The following is a 23430-nucleotide window of genomic DNA, read 5'->3' on the forward strand; positions in this document are numbered from 1 at the left end:
TTTCTACACTCCCAAACATATAATTTCCAATTAAATCCAATTCTCCAAGCATTGAAATTAGGAAAGCATCATATTTTAATCAGACCTTAATATCAGAGCGATTTCAATACTCTGTTTTTCATACATTGTGACATTGCAGAATTCTTACCGTGTTTTTGCGTACAGCGTACAGCGTATAGTGTGCCACGCGCCTACCCTACATACCCACAATTTGCGATTCTTGGCGTTTAAAAATCGAAAAAAACTGTTTTTTAATAGATCAAAAAATCTGGGGCGATCCCAATACTTTTCTTACACGACATGGTCGTGTGAAAAAGAAAAAAAGAGAAAAGAGAAAGCGTAGCTTCGACCCTTCCCAGAGTTTCTAGTTGATATTTACTTTCTTGATATTTATAGAGTGAGAGCCGAGAATGTCTGAGAAAAAGTGTCGGATTTCAATCCAAGACCGCATAACTCATGCCGATTTTGTGCGCTGAGGATTGATGGTTTGTTGTTTACTGTGTTCTTTCTATCCTACTGGCGTGTTTTTCTCTGTACATTCTGTTCGGTTTTTTCTTACATATTCATACGATGATGAAGAAGGAGACGAAAAAAATTAGGATTGTTTCATTGTTGCCAATGGATTTCAACGCGAATTTTTCGAACATTTTTCATACTTTTTTTCTCCTCATTGTATCCATCCATTTGGTTGTATTAAATCATCTCAAGTGCACAGAGCATATTTCAATGTGGAAAAATGGCGTCAATTTCTGAAATGGAACGACAATGACATTGCCGTTACGGCAAAACGAAGACATAACATTTACTGTGCTCGCCGTCTTTTTTCTTCTCATTTTTCCATGCCGTCATGTTCTTGTTTTTTTATTCATTCAACTAAAGAAGATTGAACTTGATTTTTTTTTCTCATTTCATCGGTCTTTGTTTCCATTTGCTTGCCAAACGCACAAAAAGCAAAGTTATTTTGGTCGCACATTGCGATAGCACACGTGTTCATGAACAACGGTATACACTTGTTGTTGGCTCGATTACTGACTGGCTGGTTGGTTGAAGCCAGCCAGGGAGTATGCAACGTTTCGTTTTTATTGTGCGTGTCATCGAGCGTTGTTCGTTATTTGAGCCAACGAAGACAAAAGCCAGAACCAATTCATGAATTTTGCTCAAAGGACACCACAAAAAGCACAGTCTTTCTCCCAACATTTTTCACTTGAAACATATGATGTCTTGCTTACAGTTGTTTTCTTTTCTTCGCTTTTGATTCGTCTTGTAAATTCACATTCTTAAAATGATGAAATGGTAATAAATAGCCAAGCACCGTTCAGTTGTCGCTTGAAACAATTTTCACATCCACGAATACTTAGGGCGAATTTGTTACGCTCCACGAATATTTACGTTACATTTTTCACACCATCCACAAAGGGACGACGACCGAAAAAAAACAACCAGAATTCAATGCGCTCATTATTTATGTCGCGAATAATATAATCTACGTGGATTTGTTTCATTTTTCACCAATTCGACCATACGGTTATGTGCAAAACAGATTAAAATATGGCTATGCAATGTTGTGACCCAGGCAGATCACCTTTGCTTAGCCAAACTTATCGTCCATTCATACAGAAAAAAAAGAAAAAATCTTTTTATTATTGCTGCAATTTACACAGAAGATAAGTAAAAGCGACCGAACCACAAAGTAAAATAAATAAGAAAATTATGGGACAAATGACCAAACACACGAAAATGTTCTTTCGTCCGAACACGCGAGCTCACATTTGTTCCGGTGTAACATTGTAATTTTTGTCGACAACATAATGGCCAAGGTATTTCTGTTTTACATTTCGAATATCGTGCCGCCGTTCGGAATGACAACGAAAAAAAGCGGGGCAAAAAGAAAAAAACGATGGCGTTTTTTTTAGCACCGGAAACAATAATCCATTGCAAATTTCCACACACACAAAATCACAAACATACATTTACATACATATATACCAATCAGTAGCAATGGCATTAGCACTACACCAATACACGAACCGACTAAAGCATTAATTTATGGCGGTAAATACTTCGTGGTGCACGAAATGGCATGCGAACGCAAATTTTGACGCTTGCCGTGCGAAACAAAACAACAACGTTGGACATTTATGTGATTAGTGGGCAGTTGTTTGCAACGGCCATATCCATCAAAATGCCCAACATTTGGATAGCCCAGGTGAAATGCACAGACACAAATTGACAAATAAACTGTTAGCATGTGTGTTAAATCGACGTGCAAAACATATTCTCAAACAAATTCACTGTGTTTCGATTCATGTGTTTATTTTTAACCGATTGTGTTCGTATTTTGGGTGACCAATGAACGTCTGTCACTGATTGCAAACGAGCGAATATTTGTTGCATGTTTATTGCCTCATCACATGAGTAATAAGTGTCGACCGACCCAACGTCCAACTCAATACATTCATAAACTTCGCCCGTGCGCCTGCATTGCACACATGCGGTGTATGTGTTTGAAAGGCATTTGGAGCATGGTGCCGCCTGAATAATCGGCTTGGCTTGATTTGGATGCGCTTTGCTTCTATATTCGCCTTGAAAATTGTACTTGTTATTTATTTGCTGCTTAGCGCTTCGCATTTTGTCCGGTTTATGCGTTGTACAACAACGATGACAAACAAAATGCTGCACATAATTTCTTTTTCTGCGCTCATTGTGTACGGTCGGATTTATGGATTTATGATGTGCATTATCATCGGAAAGACGGTTTTAGCTTTCATGAAAAATGCACTGCAACGATTATTACTCTTCTGGATGTGGCCGAATGATTTTACGAAAATGTTCTACTGGATTATTATGGATGAATACGGGCATTATTCTCAATCTATTCAACCAGCAGCAGCAGCCGCTTGTCGACCGAGACTAATTATTGTCCTTTGTAATATTCGCATTTTTCATGTCATGTATTATCATGACCACAAATTTGGTTTTAATTAACTGTTTTCCTCTATAAGTATGAATTTCAATGAAGAAGTGAACCACCAATTTTTTTTTCATTGTATTTTCAGTCGTTGCGCTGGTGACGCATTTTTCAACATTGAATGAGCTCTTTATCCATTTTTCATATGGTTTGTGGTGCAGCGAAATGTAATATTATATATTTCAATAAAAAAAAATCGTAGGAATCCCTTTTCAACTGCACTTTTTTCATGGTCGATCACATTTTTATATACGACTTTGTATTAATTTTACAGGAGTCTCATTCCAGTGTTTTTCTATGTTATATCTAAGGGCAGACGACAATTCCTTTTCATCGCTTTTTACGAGTATCAACAATAAAATTTATGTATTTTTCTGAAAGCATTCCAAAGCACCGGAGAAAACTGAATGAACCACTCAGTATTCGGTCCCTTAGTTCTTTCCATCACTATGGCAAATATTTCAATTTTTTTTTTCGTTCCTGTGCTAATAAAAATCCGCGATATTATTTCAGCGTCCGTAATAAACGTAGCTTGATGAGATTTTTGCTGGGTTCGTTCGTAGTTCGTGTCATTTCCTCCATAAAATGAAGGTCGTCGAACATTTTTTTTTTTGAATAATGATTCGCTTTGCTAGAAAGCTCGTAAACTAGGCTATATTGTCATTTCATGTTTTTTTCTTTTCGTTTTGGGTACAGGGTACACTGCATCAGCACATATTTCACTTGGAAATTCAAATAATAATTTAAAATTAATATGGCTATTTTGAATTGCGAATGACGCGCTTCGCTTCAGAACTTCATAGACTATTAGAGAGGGAAAAAAACGGACGCAATAAAAGAAATGGTAAATATTTTACGAAGCATCTTTTAAATTGAATGAATCACGTGTATAGCATGAATTTTGCTTGTTACATAATTAAATGTGTTCGTCGTTGGGAGAGAAAAACTGGCGATCCAAAATGGTTCATTTGCTTATAAAGATAAATGAATTGAACATTGCAATGCGTAAAATATTCAGCAGTTATTAGCTGATTTATTTGTGCATAATTTCGCATTAAACATAAAAAGTCTGGGTTTTGTTTTCTGTCTTGGACTCCACGTTAAACTCCGACCGTCTCCCATGAAAAAAAGTTTTTCGAAGACGAAAAAAAAAGCATATGACTTTGTACTCACCTTTCACTAAACTTAGAATCCCCAGCGGCATGACTAAAATGGCCACCATTAGATCGGTAATGGCCAACGACATGAGGAAATAATTTGTGACATTTTGCAGACGACGCTCCCATGTAATGGCCAAACATACGAGAATATTACCCGCAGCTGTACCAAGTACCAAAATCAACGCTGACAACGCCCAGTAATTATTTTGATCGTCGATCATGGGCGATGGCGTTGATTCAACATCGATTTCAGTTATCGATGACATATTACCCGATGCCACGAAGCCGGTATCATTCCATTTAATTGTATTGAATGTACTTGTTACGGCAGCAACTAATAGATTGTTTCCTAAACTAGCCATTGTCACGTTTTCATTTACACTATCACTATCACTGTTGTTAACTGTCACTGGTTTCACGATCACTGGCGTATTTATGCTGAGATTACGATAAATTCGTTTTTCAACCGAATCGAGCAAGTAGTCGACATCCGTATTATCAGATCCAACGATTGCATCCAAATCCGTACCACTAAATTGGCTCGCAGCAATTGCTGCAGTTATTGTATTCGATGCGATTGCCATAAAAGCTATGGTTTTATTTGCTACTCCCTGTAAAATAGCGCCGATGTTAAGCGCTTTCGTTGTAATTGCTTGCAACGACGACGACGACGACAACCCAATACGATTTGACACACCTGACACACTTCCACCTCTACTTACTACACTCACATTTTCGTCTTCTTCCATTTTATGTTTAAATATGTATGATTATTTTATTTTTTTTTTTTCTTTCAGTGGAGGATTTTATTTAAATAATTTCGACAAAATCTGAATTTAAATTACACACTCAATTTATAAGCATTTTCGCTCAAATCCACTTGACTATTATTATATTTTTGCACACGGAATCGTATAATAACGTTTGCCCGTACGGAAAATGTTGAATCGCCGTTGCATTTCACTCGTACACACTCATCATTTTTAATGACAGGGCAAATAATTCATTGTTAAAATCCAATAGAAAATGTTATCCAGCCAGCGTATCGTTGCAGTTCCGTTTGGCTGGCTATTTGGCACTCACCCTCTATCACTCTCTCTCCTTCTCCCTTCCGTGTAACCTGTAAAATTTATTCGATTTTCATTTAAATGGATTTTCACCATTTGAAATGGGAAACGCTTTATTTTATAAGTGAATAATAGAATATAATAAATGTGTTCGAGTTGGCAAAATGTGACTGTGTTTGATTTTACCTATTGTTAGAAAATTTCGTTTCATTTCCACGAAAAATTTGTTGTTGGAACTGGCTGTTGGAAAACCTAACATGCAACCAACACACATATATACTCAATCAAGAAAGAAGAACTTAGTGGCAAAAAAATGAGAGAAAATTGCAAGCTGTTGCTATACTTTAATTAGTATTACATGTTTGCTTTTTGCGTTGTCCTTATTTTCTTTTACTCTCAAGCTCCATTTTATCCCCATAAATGAATACAACGATATGATTACTGGCAACAATTTACTACAACTATTTGCCTTTCGCTGCCATTTCATTCGCAGTGCATACAAAACCGTGGGAACTTCTTGGAATTACGAACTGAATAATCATCAATCTCATTTATCAAATCTCGCAATAATTGAAATGGGCCTGCGTTTTTTTTTCGCTTTCTTTGTGAGCGAAACCGAGAAAGAATAGTGTTGAATGCTTGAGATTTGTAGGCATTTTTAATTAACGTGATGAATTCCAAGACTTAATGTGATTAAAGAGCGAGGTCCACTTTTTGCTGAAGTAGCAAAGAGCAAAAAGGAGTTCAGCTCGTTTTCATAATTACGTTGTCCATTTATTGTTGGTCCGAAGATGAAAAAAAAAAATTGGATTCTTGAAATGTTATTAGCATTAATTATTCAACGATGTTGTGATAAAAAATAGTTGGAAAATGTATAGTTCATGCTGAAATCCAAAGATTCGAAAATCCACTGGAAACGTTTGCCGACTTAACACACCTGTTCGTGCCTGCTGCAACGAGCTTTTACATGTTTGCCCCAAATCGAAACGACCAAACCACCGTAACATACATTGGATGGTGATAGGAGAGAAAAATCGCTGTGCGACTTAGATTGAGTGACGCAAGATAGAAACAGCATTGGCATTTTGATGTTTTTTCTTTGATCAACATAAAATCTGATAAATCCAGACACACGTCACATATAATGTATGTTTGAGATTAGATTGGACAGTATAAGTATATCAACAATATGAGGTTGTCTTGCGTCACCGACTTTTCCAGTTCGTAAAAAGGTTTTTTTTATTTGATAATAATTTATGGCTTTGCTCCTACGACGAGAAAAATGCGACGGCAATGATTTTTCTACATGCACATAGTACTTGTGCTTCCATTTACTACAATTTTTGCTCGGCAATTTTTCTCTTCAATAATAATCTATTTGCACCATTTGTGACAACATTTTCATTTTCAATTACAGCAACGAATCTTCGAATTTGGAGCTCAGGAATATCGTTGCGTGTTCATCTTCTCCGCATATTTATTCTTCTTTTATTTTCCATTTTTAAAAGCTTTTTATATATATAAGAGCATGATATCGACGTGCATATTGGAAAAAAAGTGTACCACATATGTGGTGGCTGTGTGCGGCTGCTGACATTCGATTATGTTTGCCCTCCGTGTTGTGAGTTTTAATTTATGTTCTCCGCTTGGGCACTTTGCATTGTTGGCAGCATTTTAAATTATTATTCGTTACGATGATGGTTGGAGGGCGATGATTTTTTTTTCAATTCGCTTGTTCGTTCGTTCGTTAATTTACTTTTTATTTCTTTTGCCCCAATGACCCTCATTTATGTGAAAATTTCGTTGCGCATTTGCATTCACATATATTCCGAAATGATTATTGCTTATCGCGGAAATCTTGAGAAAAGAAAGAAAGAAATTTGCCTTGAGTGTTTTCTCACTTGTTGTTTCGTTGTATGTCAATCGGCCGCTTTCTTGTCGCCCTGCTTCTGACACTCGACATCCAAATGGTGCACTCCATTTGGGAGTTTTTTTTTTCTCTTCAAACGCAAAATTATAGAAAATGAACGTAGGACACAAGTGTGTTGGAATCCAATTCTCACAATTATAGAATTTACAGTCATAATGAAGATTATAATTTCGTATGATTTAGGTCTTAAATGGGGACATTTTTTTCCAGTTTTAATGAATCTGTCGTAATTTGAGGAGGTGGTCTTCATTCGTATTACACAACTACAAAATTGCGATGCGCAAAAACGGCAATTTATATCAAGATCTTGATTTATATGGTGCAAAACTCCACAGAAACATCGAGTTTTGAAAAGTAACCACCATATTTTGTTCACTGACGAAAACGGATAGTATAACACATAATTGCATACTAATTATATTTCCATTCGGGAGACACGTCAAATAGACTATATGATACGGTCTATTTTGATTTCAAGAAAATCGCCGCATATTTTCCAACAATTTCTTTGTTAAAAAAATGCTTTTGTCACATTTCACGCATTTATTTGTATCGTTATGTGTAATTTTGTGTAGCATAAGCTGTGTTGCATCTCATCGATGGCATTTCATGTAATCGATTCATGATAAATAATTATTTCTTTGAACTTACTAGCTGTTGTGGTGAATTCGAAGAAAGTTGTCCATTTGAAATCGATGTGTGTTTGCATAGGTCAAATTGGTTAAAAGTGCATTTTGTATGCTATTTACATTACACACACCTGCTGGCAAATAGATGGGCCTGGGATAATCAAGTGTACCGTGTGTTTGTGTGCGCGGGCACGTTGTTGCATGAGCCTTTCGCTAAGGTAAATGACGCTTGTTGACACCAAACAACGTACATGCATAATTACACAAAACTAATTGCCATGCTCTTTTCTCGGATTTACAAAAGCCGCAATCAAAATCTCACGCGAAATATTACACAAAAGCGTATAACATTGGACTTATCGTACCATCGCATAATTATGACCTGTGGACGAAAAAAAGAGCTGACATTAAATTCACATTATTATGAGGGAAAGAAATCTAATTGGTGGTAGAAGTAGAAGCAATTGTCATTTCTATTTTTCGTTCCTATCTATCTATCTATCTCTCTCCACCTCTCTTGACAATTCGGCAAAAGTAGAATGTCATGTCCATTATTGAAATATATCGATAATCAAATATTTGGATGTGCGAACGAGGGATGGTTGAGAATGGAAAGTCCTTTGCACATTTGTTGTGTAAAATACTGTTGAATGGAAACGAATACGCTTGACTTTGTACGAGGTGGAAAGTTTTTCGTGTGCGTCGCTCTTTTTTTATTTTTGTTTTTACGCAATGTCGCGCACGATTTTCAACACTCGTTCCATGTTTGAATGCAGTTAAGACACTTGGGAAAACAGCCAAAACTGAGGAATACGAAAAAAAGCAAAGAGCATGGCAAAATGGCGTGATTTTCGCCTAGGGAAGAAAAATAATCTGCACCAAAAATATATCATTATCATTTGGATGTGGGTCTAGGGGAATTTATTATTCAAAAATTCATAAATTCCGGTGTGTTTTGAGCTATATTCAGAATATCCACTCATATTCACAGATAGTCAGTCTTTCTTATTTAACAGTTCAGGCGTTCTCATCAGCCGCCATCTTGAATTCGTCGCCACCTTGAAAATTTTATTCAATATATTCATAAAATTCACAACATTCACATATAATCGAAATTTTGACGATGATTCAATGAGAAAAATATCCACAATATTCACAAATATTTTCTCAAGCCTTGAATGAAACCCCTAGATGTGGGTAAGACTTGCTATTTTATGATGATTTGTCACGAAGTCAACATATTTCTATCTATCAACATATTGACGCAGATACATTTATTTATATTTTTCGGCTGCTAACGGAACGTTATTGCCCTTCAGTTTCTTTTTTTATCAATGATTTCATCGATATAATTCCATTTGACGTCATGTGTTGTCGGGGTTAGTTTCTTCTTCGTGAGTAAAAAAAAACAATCAATGGCGGAGGTGTTACAGACCTCTGACATTTGTTGTCATCCATACACGACACCAACACTCGAGAATGAAATAAAAATTAATTCCATAAATCCAATTTTCAAAAAATAATTATTATTCAAAGGAGTGCATGAGTTCGTGCGTTTAAAGTAAATTTATAAAGTTCGACACATAATTACGTTTAATTTCAAACTTCAAAGAATAAACAACAAACTTTCAAGTGCATGAATGGATATCATCATTGTGTGCACACTCTCGCAAACACATTGAGTGAAGTGTCATCAATAGACAACACAACTGACGGCCTGAGAAGAAGAACCTTTCCTACAAAACCTGTGCGCAGAACAAAAACACAGAAATTTTTTAGTCAAAAGGCGAACAGCAAATTTGCGAGCGCAAAAACCTAATATATTTACAGCGAGCGCAAAAGTTTAACAAGCTTACTAGCATGCAAACTCCGTATAAGTAGGCCTGTTATGCTTTTGCGCTCGCTGTAAATATATTAGGTTTTTGCGCTCGTAAATTTGCTGTTCGCCTTTTGACTAAAAAAATGTCTGTGTTTGTGTTCTGCGCACAGGTTTTGTAGGAAAGGTTTTTCTTCTCAAGCCGTCAACTCATATTATTTTTCCCTCATGCCAGTGTGTGTTAATGTTGCGTGTGTTAAATACACAAAAATTGTATTTTCTGAGCTCAAGTTCTGCTTCTTATCTTCCATTTAACGTGTGAAAGAATTTCTGGGTCGGTTGCTTTCTATTTTTATTTGTTCTTCTTCGTACACGTTGTTTTCGATGTCTTTCTCTTTTCTCCATGCGGTTTTTCATTAAGAAACTTTTGTTTCTTCTGATTCCATTACGAGGAGGAGTTCATTTTTCGAAATTTTAATCAACGGCAACAATTTTTTTGTCGTTGATTTCAAGTCGTCAGGGTTTTCCAATGAAACCGAAGCCATGAACCGTCTTGAGGATAAGTATTAGCCCAAGTGCACACACACACACCAAATGAAAACTTGGGCACAAATGCAAATAACTCATACGTTCACCGTGCAAATAATAAGCAATGCCGCTTTGAGTACAGCACATATCCATGTGCATACAGCTCCTAAATTATTATTTACTCGAATATTGTGTTTGGTTTACATCTTTTTTGACAGCAGCCTGTTTCGAGCGAAGTAGACGACGACGAAGACAGCGGCGGTTTTTGTGGCAGTGATGCCAACGTCGTTTGAGCTACTCAATACATATCACACGATGTGCTCTTTCCTCATTTGCTTATCAAATCAATTCGTCGAGATAAAAAAAATCAATATTCCTCATGTAGACGCTTGTTCAAAAGTAAATTCAGTGAATTTTTCGTTGATTCGTCTTCTTGTTGATCTCGGACTGAAGGCGGCTCGCGAGTAGGATGTTTTCGATATGTTGTTGCGGGCGGATTGGAATGAAAACAAAATAAAAGTTTGCCGCAAGCCCACCGATATGAGTTACCACACTTTGACTGTTTCTCTTTGTGCAAATGAGAATTTTCTTATGAGATCGGCAAAAACAAATCTGTTGAATCGTTTACTTTCTCTGTAATACAAAGTCTGTCAGAAGCGTGGTTTTTGTTTTCCAAAGAATGTGAGCCATGGACGCAAGTTGATGCGAAGTGAAATGCACACAAGACTCAAGTCGAATATTCGGTATGATGAGATTTATTTTTTATGCTCAACACGAACTTTACTTTGGATAACTAGATGGACCATGCATCTTACTGATTATTAATTTTGGTTGTTTCAAATGCGCAAAAGCAAATATTTTTAATTAAAATTATTCTCGCCATCACCGCCGCATACAAATATTAGGGAAAAAGCATGGAGAAAGCAAAATTACAACCCAAAGCGTCCTTCCTTGATTTATTTTTTAATATATGTATATTTTTTTATTGCGCTGAATTCATTAGAATTTCGTTAGAAAAATTACTCATTCATCAGAATTTGAAGCTTGGGGTGTTTCAGTATCAGTCTCATACGAACATCCACGACATCTTGAGAATATTGTCAATTGTTCACGGTTTGGAGGAATGCTTGGTAAAAATGAATCTGAGAATCAGTGGTGCTCAGGTGACATATGTTGTTTTGATATGAAATTGAAATGAAAATGAACCGTGTTCGTATGAATTCGGTGAATTGTTGCTTCAAATTGAAAATATATGTTCGACAAACAAGGAACATGTAAAATTCGTCACGATTGTTCCTTTTTTTGATTTCAATTCCAGTTTAAAAAAAATAATTCATTCCACCAGCCTCTGTCGTTCTAATCAATGTTTCGACATTCTCCCGTTGAAGCCGAACGATTTTACCTCGGAAACACAATTTTTGACATGCAAAGACAAAACTTTACTCATAAATCATAATTGCCGAACAATTAAGATGTGAGCGTATGTTTTGAGTGTGTAATTGTCTTTTGGGCGTAGATAAATTGACGTGTAACATATGAGAGCACCCAGTCACATGTAGTACATACTTTTTGAAATGGTACGATGTTTAATTGGATGGATCTTAGAGAGCAAAAACGCGACAGAGAGAGTTTAAAATGGCAAAGCATTTTATTTGTTTCGTTAACATGCTGGTGTACATTCGGTGGTGAACAGCGTCATTACCATAAAAACAATTTATTTTGCTTTTGCTCGCACATCAAAACGGCTTGAAGATGCTTATTTGAATGGGATTATTCATAGTCGGTTTGTCTATATTGGAAAAGCGTTGCTTGTTGCCAACGTCATTTTAACGAGTGGTAATGGGAATATTATCAGACTGAGCAATAAAAATGTATGTATGTGTGTGTGTGTATTTGCATGATGCACAGATAAAACGAGCGTCAACGAAACATGTTGAAATGTTTAGCATTCGAAATGGAAAGCAGATGGTCGAATTGTGATGATATTTTATGATTGTTTCTTTCCCGTGTCTCTCTTTGTTCTTCTCATCCAGAAATGATTGTCGTTTGTAGGACATCCGTATACGAATATATTAATTGCATACACATTGAATGCTTGAAAAATTGAAACGCACATTATTTGACATTCGACAGAAGCATTAAAGCCGAAAAATCCCTATTATTGACGGAATGAAAATGTGACGCGAATAATTCATCCCCAGTGACATGTAACGCATGTGAAACAGAAGTTGCCTCGTATTTTATTTGGCATAGCTGGGAGTTTTTTTTGTCTCCATTTTACATTAAATCATGATCAACATGTTTTGGATCGGTTTTTTTTATCCACCCAACTCTCGCTCACTCCAAATTCATAACAACGTGAAAATCGTAATGCAACACTTAGCAATAAATATATTTAACGTTCGCACTTCACTTCGCAAAGGCAATAAATTTTCGTCGAAAATATTTTAAAGGTTGAATTGAAACAAATGGCCAAAATGGCAACGTTCCTTTGGGATGGCATCAACACTTTGGCCAAACATTTTGAAAACATGAAATTAAATCAACGCATTTAAAAGCGCACGTATTGGCTTTTGTCAAGGGAGTTTGCAGCATGCCTGAAGTATGCGGTCACGATTCATCGTATATCTTGGAGCAACCGTTGTTTGAACCATGTTTTTCCTTGCGCAGCACCAATTGGCACATTATCAAGATTTGAAAAAGGATTTTGGGGTGCAAGGAAAGAAAGAACAAACTTTCGGTTCCCATAAATTCCAGAAAAAAGGGGAAAATGTCATACTTTCTTATTTATGAGATCTAGCGATGAACCAAAAAAGTGGCGAGGGCGTGATAACTTTATTTTAATTATGGCCTTAGACTTGCATACAAATTAATAGAGGATATGATCATAACGATAGCAACTGTGGCTGTCATAGCCAAAAATATGATGAAATACTGGATTTTTGCTTGTCATTTGCTCAATGCAATGCCATTCGATTTGATTTAATGTAACATTTCACGCATTTCAATTTGATTCAGTAGTGTGTGTGTGTGTGTACCAATGGATTGAACCGAGAGATACAGATTAAAAAAAGGAACAAATGAAATTTCGCGCAATTTCAATTAATTTCGTACAACTCAATTTTAAATTAGCAGTCGAAAATGCGAGTGCACGCGAGCATTGTGCCATGCGATTCCGCTTTTGAACATTGGCGGAATTGTTTGAAACAAAACGACTTAAAAACTAAACGAAAAGCCAAATAACACGATGTAGACTTAATGAAAACCACTGCAATTTACAATTAGAAAGAAAACAGCAACAACAACAACGTTATTTTAATTAGTTCGAATTTGTGTATGCATGCTTGAAATTCAATCCTCATAGTCGCGCGTTGCACACATTCTACGATGTTGTTGGCTTTTTTTTCTGTTTTCATCTGATCGACTGTTAAATTCCATCTCGAGCAACAACAAAAACATTTATTACATTTTTCTCACTCTTCGCGATCAAGATTGTTCACAGAACAAAGCAATTAAAATTAAAATAACTGCAATGTTTCATTATATAGCAATGAAAACAAATGAAACCCAATACTGACGGACGGACGAGAAACCAAACAAAGCGCGAACGATACACCAAGTAATTAATTAGTTTTGTTTTTTTTGTTCTTCTCATCTCTTCAAAAACAATCATGATGCGATGCCGTGCATTCAGACGCTCCACACCCGGATACTTATGTGCAATTAGCTATTGCTTCAATAGCCGGATTCGTAGCATGAATTTTCGTCTTCTTCTCGAGTCTTTTTTCTCTTCTATTTTTTTCTCTTCTATTTTTTATTCACTTTTCGGAACAGGAAATTGGAGAAAAAAAAAGAAGTTTTTCCATTATTACAAGAATGAAAAGAGGAAAAGCGTCGTCAAATCCAATGTTTGAATTGAGGATTTTGTACAGAATATGGGCGCGCTCACGAGTGAATAGTTTTAATCTCTCTCTTAAAGTCTGAATAGCATTTATTGGCTCTTGATGGCAATTCAATGGCAACCAAATGGAATCGCTAGAATAATACAAAATCCAAAGCCCGAAATCTGATTCGTGTCGATAATGTTGTGAGTTCGCGTTTAACTGTCTTACTTACATTGTTTGACTTGTTCAATGCCCAAATGAATAATGAGTCGCCGCTAGTCGGGCGGCTATACGAAAAAAAAATTGAATTCAATGTACGAAAAACCGCCATTAAAATTAAAAAGCCATTTAAAAAAATCTCCCCACTCCAATGGATTCAATCAGTTTCGTGCAAATAAGTCATTTATCTTGGTGCGCTTATAATGTTTTTCTTTCTCTCCTTGACAATGTGCTCTCGTATTTCAGTCTTGCCAGAATCTAACGAATCGTGAAATATGCATGTTTATCATTCGCATTGATATTGTGTATCAATTGACGGCGTTATTTCGTGTTGTAGTCAATTATAATGATGGAAGTTTATTGCAGAAATTAATTCAATTTTAAACTTAATGATGATATTGTTGCGATGCTGCTTTTTCGCTCACTGCATTCACTCGGGACGCCTCACACAATCGAAATGATTTATGTCGGTTTATAATCGAAAGCGTTTATTTCGGTTTTTTTTTTCGCTCGTATTGATCTTCTTTTTTTCTGGGTATTTTCCGATGGGTGACAATCCAAATTAAATTTGGATATGTTTCAAGCAGCAATCGTTGATACAAGCGTCAATTAATCAATTGTAATTGCCAGACTACGCATCGAATGGTTTTTCGATAAACTCGATTACCCATTGGCTTGGAAAAATATCTGATGCGCATGACTGATGATTTCGAGGTAAATCAGGCCAAAAATAAAATTAACGCTTCGAAATGCATTCGCGATAGCATTTTGCAGTATTCTTCGTCTAGAATTTCAACATTACATTGTAAATTCGCAATAACAACAGCAACAACATCAATCCAATCCATTAGTGCGAATTTAATTGTTGAAAACTTTGAATGAATTCGTGTATTGATGCAGCGAAAATGAACAAAATCTCAACTACGAAACGAATAAAATGAACACACCAGCCCGAAAACCCGAATAACGAATTGAGTGTAAATTACAAATTCGTATCAAATTTATGGCTGATTTCGAATTCCAAACAAACGATATGCAAATTGTATTATAATGCATACGAATGAGCACTTTAATTCAATGTGCATGCTTCTGTACATTGCAAACCGCATAATTGGCACACAGGTGCACTACTACTCAGTCCCGAGCGAGTGAAACGGAGCCAAAAAACCGAGAACGAACCCAGAAACATAACCATGAACATTCGCTCGCTCACACACACACAAACACACGAACATCTCGCTCCGGCGAAACATCATACGCGCAACATTCAAATTCTACAAATTGATCAGTTGCTTTGGTATGATTCAACTGGTCGCGCTGTTGTTATGCATTGCAAGCTGTAACTACCTTATTTTCGGTTTTAATAGTTTCCAGATGAAATTTAAGCTCTTGTGGTTTCACGCAACAGCACACAAAAACTCAAACAGCGCTATTAAGCTTGCACATTTAATTGTGTTATTTATTCACCAAATGGGAAGGGAGGTGAAGAAAGAGAGAGAGAGAGGGAGAGAGAGAGAGAGAGAGAGCGACAGCAGAAAAAAAATGCGAAATGCTTCGATAGAACAATAGCATTGAGCAAAGATAAACAGCCAATAAAAATACACAACAAATGTGAGCTAAAATGGCAATGAGTATCAGAAGAATCGAGCGGGAATGCGTTAAAAAGAGAGTTTGCACACTGTGTAACAACAACAAAACGAAACGATATGGCGAAATACGAAATAAATATTACCAAAATACGAGCAAAAAAAAAAACATAATCGAAACGGAATGGAATTTTTTTTTCTCCTGCAAACATGAGAATGGAAAAAAGCGGACAATAAAGCAAATGACTGATAACAAATATCGTTGGAAAAACTCCTGTCATGACAACAGTGAAGTGCCCTGCATTCGCCCAACAAACTTGACGAGAATTGCAAACAGATGCAAAACGTAACTTTTAATAGTGTGCTCAAGCGGTTCGATGAGAAAGGTAAACACTTCGTTGTGTTTACAACGAGAAATGTGCCAATTGGAAAGGCATTCTCGAACACGAAGGTGACTCGCAACCACCTCAACAGCAACGGAGCATACCGAACTAAACAACAATTCCAATAAACAATCTGAAATAATATACACAATTCACTCGATGTTCAACTCTGATTCAATAAATAAATCAATTTCTTTATTTTTGTGCATGATTTTTTTTCGCTTTTTTCCCACCCTCATTCTTATCACTTTACTATCTCTTGCTCACTTTTTTTCCCCATACTGCGTCGTTTTTCTCTGTCTCTGCTTCATTCACGACGCGATCCCATCTCAGCAACTTTCTATTTCACTGAAAGCAAAAGCAAACCCTGTGTGAAAGCAGGGAATATTTTAGGTCGGTACTTTCTCTTCATCCTGCTGTGAAATTCATTTCAATTTCATAGAACCCACTGTAACTTTTTATTCAACGTGAAATAACTTGAAGCCCATGTAATTGGAAAAAAATACGTTTTCAGAGAGAATGAGAAATCACATTGCATTCTATGATATGAACATGGATTTTGCAATAAGAAGACGATAACATACCAGCGTAAAATATACCCTGCATCAAACATGTTTTTTCATGTACGTCGCTATGTAATTCATTGTTTAGATAGCAGAAAAATGAGAATAATAAATGTACTTTTGTTGACTAAGCGATTTCATTGGATTTGCTTTTTTAGTTCACTGTGTGTTTGTGTGTATGTAGCGTGTACACTTGTGTCTATGCTACTACCATTGTACAGTTAAATACTATTCTTCAGGTTTTATTTGTCTATTTTGGTTCTTCGTATTTTGTGTTCGAAGCACTTAAATCAATTGAGTTATTATCGTTGTTGTGAATGATGTGTGGAACGAACTCACCATAAACTTGTCGTTTATGTTCATTGATTGGATTTTGAACTTATCGAATAATTGATTTATTCTTTAGCAGGTGAAAGCTTTTATTTTTCTACCAATTTCATTTACTGAATCATTAATGAAAAAATTGTGTCTTTTAAATTGAACGGATAATCAAATGTGTGCGGTTCATGTCTCGAAATCTTAGCTGCGAGCCGTACAAAAATGGACAAATCGTACCACCGTGTTTCGGTCTGAATTTAAAACACGAAGTCATATATAACGTCACAAAGAGATGAATTTTCATTGGAAAACTTATTTTTCTCCACAAAATAAAACAGTTAACTTTGGCTATAAATTAATTTTCGGACGATTCAATTTACAGCACACATAAAAAAATCAGCAGGACTGTCAAGCGAATCGGACGACATAAATAAAGCCAAGGGATTGAGAACGAAAATGAAAATGAAGGGAAAAATGTATATATCACAGAATCTGGCAAAAGAACCAGGTGTCGTCAGCAGAACGCTCCAATAACAAACATTTTTCAATATTGAATTTCGGAACGCAATGCAGAAACATGGCATGACTATTGAAAAATGCAAACAAAACAAAATGGATAACAAGTGCGGTAACATTTCATGCTTCCAGCCAAACAACAACAACTACAGGCGTAAACACGAGCCAAATAATTACTCATCGATGTTAATTATTTGTGTATAAATATGAACGCGTCGAAAGTGTGTGGGATTTAAATATATGAACGACGATGGTTGGAAATGGCGTTGATATGCGACTCCCTACGGTCTAATAAAATCATGAGGCGTACCAATATCGCAGTGCAACAATTTTTTTTCTGCCTTGGGAACGTATTTATATGTACAATGAACAGAATCACCATCCAAAAAATGAATCATTCTTGTGTCTGAAAAAGCGATGATTCGGCGAAAATCGTGTGCAATCTCGACGGAAATCAGCGCCACTATTTTGCTCAACCGAAATAAAAACATGCTCTAGATGCTCACTTCAATCTATATGATTTGAGTGGCGAAAAAAAATATTGTGCGGTTTGTTTGCGGTTTTTATTCTACCTTTAGCTGCAATGTGATTTGACGAATTTTCAGGAATCGAAAAAAGTGATTGTATCTTTGGCGGAACAATTGTTGGTTGTTTCACATGAGAATTGAAACAAACAAAAAATGGAGAGCTCACATTTGGCGCTGTTGCATTTACTAGATTGTAAACTTATGATTTATGCAAAAATTCAGCCACAATTTTGTTATTGTTCTTGTTCGTGTGTGTGTGCTTCGATTGTTCATGTGCTTGAGTGCACACATTTGGCTGGATTTCAAATGATGGCGATTTTCGGATTATTTCGGTTGTAGACGAAAAAAAAGAGAATTGATTTCGATTAGTCATAGATTTTGGAGAATTTCCATGGCTTTGTTTTCGGCAGTTTGTATTTTTCATATTAGGTTTTCACCTGTGCAGTTCACGATTCGTATATTCCATTCAATAAAGCAGAGAATTTTTCTTTGCGCCACAGGAAAAGGCTTCAATCTGCTCTGGTTTCAGAATAAGAAGAAGAAACGTGGAACGAAATGGAGTAATTCACGATTGTTTAGTTGAATAAGATCAACCGCAGATGATAGCGCTGCGACTCCCACAAGAATGAAATAATGATGCTATCTTCATGTTGTAAATACCACCGAGAAGGGATTCAAGCGCCTTTTGTCACAGAGACTGTTTCTTAAGGTAGGGGGGGAATAATTAAAGAGATTTAGGATGAAACAACATACAAACACACATACACCGCAGCATCAACAGCAAAAGTTCGTTCATTCATAAAACAACAGGCAACCGATAGGTTGCTTTCTAAAAACGTATACACTGGTGTGTGTGTGTGTGAGTGTGAGAGAGCGCAATAAAAAGGTGTGGGAGTTAAATAAAATGTTTAAAAAATTCAATGGTTGACGCGCAACAGCTTGTTCAAACATAAATTAGCAACAATAATGAGTAAACTTTTCTCTGGTCTGGTGCTGAAAACTTGGAAACAATTTATGTGTCTTGTGTTTCTTTCTCCCTTGGTTTGTTATTCACACTATCAAAAGAATCTTAGCATTCTTAGCCCTTTCCCTCCTGAATAACTAACAAAAAGACATTTCCAAAGAATGTTCTCTTTTCCAATTTGCTGGACTTGTTCCTTTGGAATTACGGTTTTGGGTACAACGACAAAAAATATGTAACTTGTTTTTACAGCATCAAATACAAACAAAAGATGAGAATAATCCAAAATGGGTTTATATTGCATTCCCATTTGTTTTTTTGTCGTCATTGTCGTTTTTCGTTTTGGCATGGCACACATTCACACACTTATGTGGGTCATAAAATAGCTGGCACTGTTTACATGCTAGATATCAATCGCCACTGGTATCGATTATGTTTTGTCCCTTCGTTTCTATTGAAAATATTTTGCACAGAATGGACACTTTTGTCCGGAGCGCTCATTGAAATGTGTATCACATGTATTGGATGTGGCATTCAAAAAGCGTCAATATTTATGACGTTCATATTCACATACATTGCAATATATACAATGTGTACACTGTACAGCCACATTGCCATCGATTAACCGAAAACATATTGCCAGACATAAGTATTCGGCTCGACAGCGGTAGCAATATCCTTACCATACACGCCAATGGATGAAGGAAGCCGTGCCATCGTATAAACAAGCAACGGAGTGCAATTCCAAGCGCACACACATACCCAAGCTGAATTCGGTTGCGTTTTTGTTTTGTTGCCGGGTTCAAAGCATGTTTATTGTTGTTAATCACTTTGTTGTACTACACGAAAAAAAATCGACGAACAAATAAAAAAAAATGCGCTGGCTTTTTTTGCTATGTTTGTTATTTACATTTGAGGGGTTTTAAGCATTCATTTCTTTTATTTCCACGCAGAAAGAACAAATTCCTTTCATATTTCCATTTGGATGGAGTTCATTTTGCCTATTTCGTCGTATGTTTATTTTTTTTTACTCCCCATTTCTCGGCTTTTTTTCTTCTTCTTTCGAAAATCCACTTGTCAACTGCGCGAACAAATGTCTTTGTGTAATGGCAACTCTGATGGAATGCCTCACATTACTTTTATGGATATAATCATTTTTTCTTCTTTTTCACCTGTGCGCGCGTGTTTGAATAGATTAGGCGCTTATTTTCCGTTACCGCGACGGATATTTATACATCAATTGTTAAATGCATTTGTTCAAGTCATTGTGTTTATGTTCCGATTCGGTGATGGAATGCGATGATAAAAAAAACAACCGGCGACAGCTTATAAACACCCTTCACAATAGCATTAATATATGTCGATTGACATGGACCAAAAGGTAAAATCATGCCAATAAAATGCCGACCATAACAATAACCGAATTCATAATGCTCACGAATTCTCCAAGTTAATGGCGTTGAAGCGGAACGTATGACTTTTCTAACCATGTAATATTGGCTTTCCATTAAATTCCACATCAATTTAATGCGTTGGAATTTTTTTGTTTTTCGAAATATATTAAATTGCTGTCAGAAATACCGATAATTAACTGAGAAATCGGAGAATTTAATATTGTACGGCGATTAAGATTTTTTCCACGAAAACAGCACCCGTTTTCTATCGATTGATTCAACAATTATTTTAATAATTGCCCATACGTGTCATTTCCACTTAATTGTTCGTTGACCAATTTCATACCCAATATTGGGAAGTTAATTATTTTTACATCATATTATGGGCCCAATAGACTTGAATATTCATTAAATTTGGAACCGAATCTGTCGAACTACCAATTAGTTGTATTTTAATTTCGAATTAAGCCCCAGAAATGGTAATTTAATAAGACCAGTGAAATTATACTGTAAATATTATATTTTTATTGTTTATATTTAGAAAGCTCAGAGCCTTTTTGTCAATATTCCATCCATTTTGTATCCATTAGCAATAATTAAAATCAGCCCAATCATAGCATGTGTAACAAAGTTTAACTATCATGCAACCCATTTTAAACGCCTCCATATTCCTTCGAATGCCTTGAGATCCGTGAAATTTAAAGCTGCTGTCAATAATCGCATGGAATCTACATAAGTCACACTTTTTGTTATCTCTTAACAAAGCACGTCGCCTGTTTTCATTCTTCTTTATTGAATTTCAACATAACTCAATTCCGTTTTGCCAATTCAAGCTTTGTGTATATGTTTGCAATATGATGTATCACTCTCGATCCCATCTCCCCTCTCGTCTCCGATCAACGTAGCGATAAAGGGTTAACAGAATATTGTGTAAACAAACAAGCTATATAAATGTATATGTGTATCTTTTTTTTCCTGACTACGTTACAAATAGCGACATTACACATTCATAACGAGCCTTCCAATGTGTTTATCGATTTATGAATATACGCGGTGACAATGACAGTGTGCTTCAGCGAAAGCTACGGACTCTTATTTATATTGATCTCTGTATTGTATGAAATATGTATTGAAAAGATCCGAAAATCGAAATCAATCCGAGTGAAGAGTGCAAAAGCTGGTTCTCAAGCGTCCACTTAACGATAGAGAGAGAGAGAGAGAGAGCAATGAGACTCGTGAAGAATCAAATCGAAAATCTTTAAATTTCTTTTAAATTCTGTATCGCATGAAATCGATGGGAATCTTTTTCAAATCTGCATGATGAGAATCTGTTCAACAGGTTCTGTTGAACAGTGAAAAGTGTACAGTGTGAAAGTGCTTAATTTTGTCCTTGACTTGACGTTGTAATGGAATCGAGAGCATAGAACACACAGTCGACGACGATGACATGATTTTGATTAACATTCACTGGTTCCACTGTACCAAAATATTTCGTGTCAATGTTGATAATTCTGGTGTTCCGTTTTTTCCTACCCTTGACGCACATGCACAGATATTAAATTAAATTCACATGCTATGATACGACGATGTCGTCGTCTTCGATGGAAATGTGAAATCATTGACTGGTGATAAGGAAAGGCATGGAAATTGAACGATGTTACCCGGCAAATTTATCTTATGAAATATCAAGCGTACGTTCACGAAAATAACCTGTCGTTCTTTCAACACAAGCTAAAAAACGATGAGGATTATGTGTAAAGTTCATATTGTGTACCGAAATACATTCGCTAGATGAAGCATGAGTTTGAGCTGGAAAAATTCCCACAGTCTCTGCCTCTCGTCAACTCGTTGAGCGAAATGATTCGGTGTGATCGAATGATGAGTGGAAGCGCGAATTGTGCGCGACGGGCGTCAAATGAAATATGACTGTTCAACTATGTTGTGGGTAAATATATACAGATTTAACATTGAATAATAATGCTTGCTTTTTGCGCGTTTTGAATGGGGCTGATGCGCTGATGGAATTTGTGTAAAAATGAAAATAAAGGCTTTTAATGCGTTGAAACTATGCCATGGGAAATCATCCATCCAGTACTAACAAGAGAAAAGAGTTGAAACGGATGGCATAAGCGGCTAAATTATGTTACATTTATTATATTGACAACTCGACCAAACAGTATGAGCATAATTTTATTTTGGAATTACACGAAATTTGTGGCATCGTTGCGAACGGAGAGAGAAAAATATGCACAGCTTGATTATGGGGTTGATACAATTAACGCATTCACAAAAGCAACATTGAATTGTTTAATAAATGCCATCAACAAACAAAATGAAAATGCTTCTATTGTTGCGCGAGCTCACGCGCACCACCCTCATTCACGATTCTTATTATTTTCGCGGGACAAACGCAAAAATGTCGCTCATATTTTTGCCGAAGAAAGTTTCCAACACTTGAAACCATTGTCTTAAAGCATGACAAAAACTTATGAATTTGTGTTATGAATCACACAGAGAGCACAATGTACACTGCTCTTATCATTTTGGTATTATTTGCAATCAAGGCCATTTTTCGGTGATTTAAACACCGAACGGCAACGAATAAAATGCCATTTTACATTTAACTTCCAATTGGAAATTCTGAAACATGAAAATTTTATGCAGATTTGTGTAAAACCGCTTTTCCGCTCGGTTGAAGTCAAAGTTTGACAGCTGCAACATGCAAACACTTCCTACTTAAATGGCCCATGTTTTACGTTAAATCCATAAAATGAGATTCTGTGTATGTGGTTAGTAATCTCTTTAAAATCAAGACTAATTCATCCAATATAAATTTCAACAGGGTGTCATTCAGTTTTGCAGAAGAAATGTGGAATTTCGGTCTATTTACTGCTTTTGAAGCAATCGAAAGGAAATCATGTCATATTATTTTGGATGTGGAAAATATAGATTCGCTGCGTTCATACCGAGAGTTTGTTCTC

At 36.1% G+C, this 23430-nt stretch overlaps 1 protein-coding gene across 2 annotated transcripts in view; it reads right to left on the reverse strand.

Annotated features, from left to right (window-relative positions):
• Nucleotides 1-23430, reverse strand: part of LOC129580480 (uncharacterized) — a 131862-nt gene that overhangs the window by 89313 nt on the left and 19119 nt on the right. For both annotated transcript variants that reach the window (XM_055470939.1, XM_055470938.1), the window contains 2 exons: nucleotides 7777-8136; nucleotides 4142-5248 (listed from right to left, as the gene is read on the reverse strand). In XM_055470939.1, the coding sequence (XP_055326914.1) occupies nucleotides 4142-4877 (736 nt within the window). In that variant the 5' untranslated portion in view covers nucleotides 4878-5248; nucleotides 7777-8136. The remainder of the gene's footprint in view (nucleotides 1-4141; nucleotides 5249-7776; nucleotides 8137-23430) is intronic.

The sequence above is a fragment of the Sitodiplosis mosellana genome, unplaced genomic scaffold (genome assembly GCF_009176505.1).
Source record: "Sitodiplosis mosellana isolate CC-2019 unplaced genomic scaffold, AAFC_SMos_1.0 Smas_scaffold_1, whole genome shotgun sequence".
NCBI lineage: Eukaryota > Metazoa > Arthropoda > Insecta > Diptera > Cecidomyiidae > Sitodiplosis > Sitodiplosis mosellana.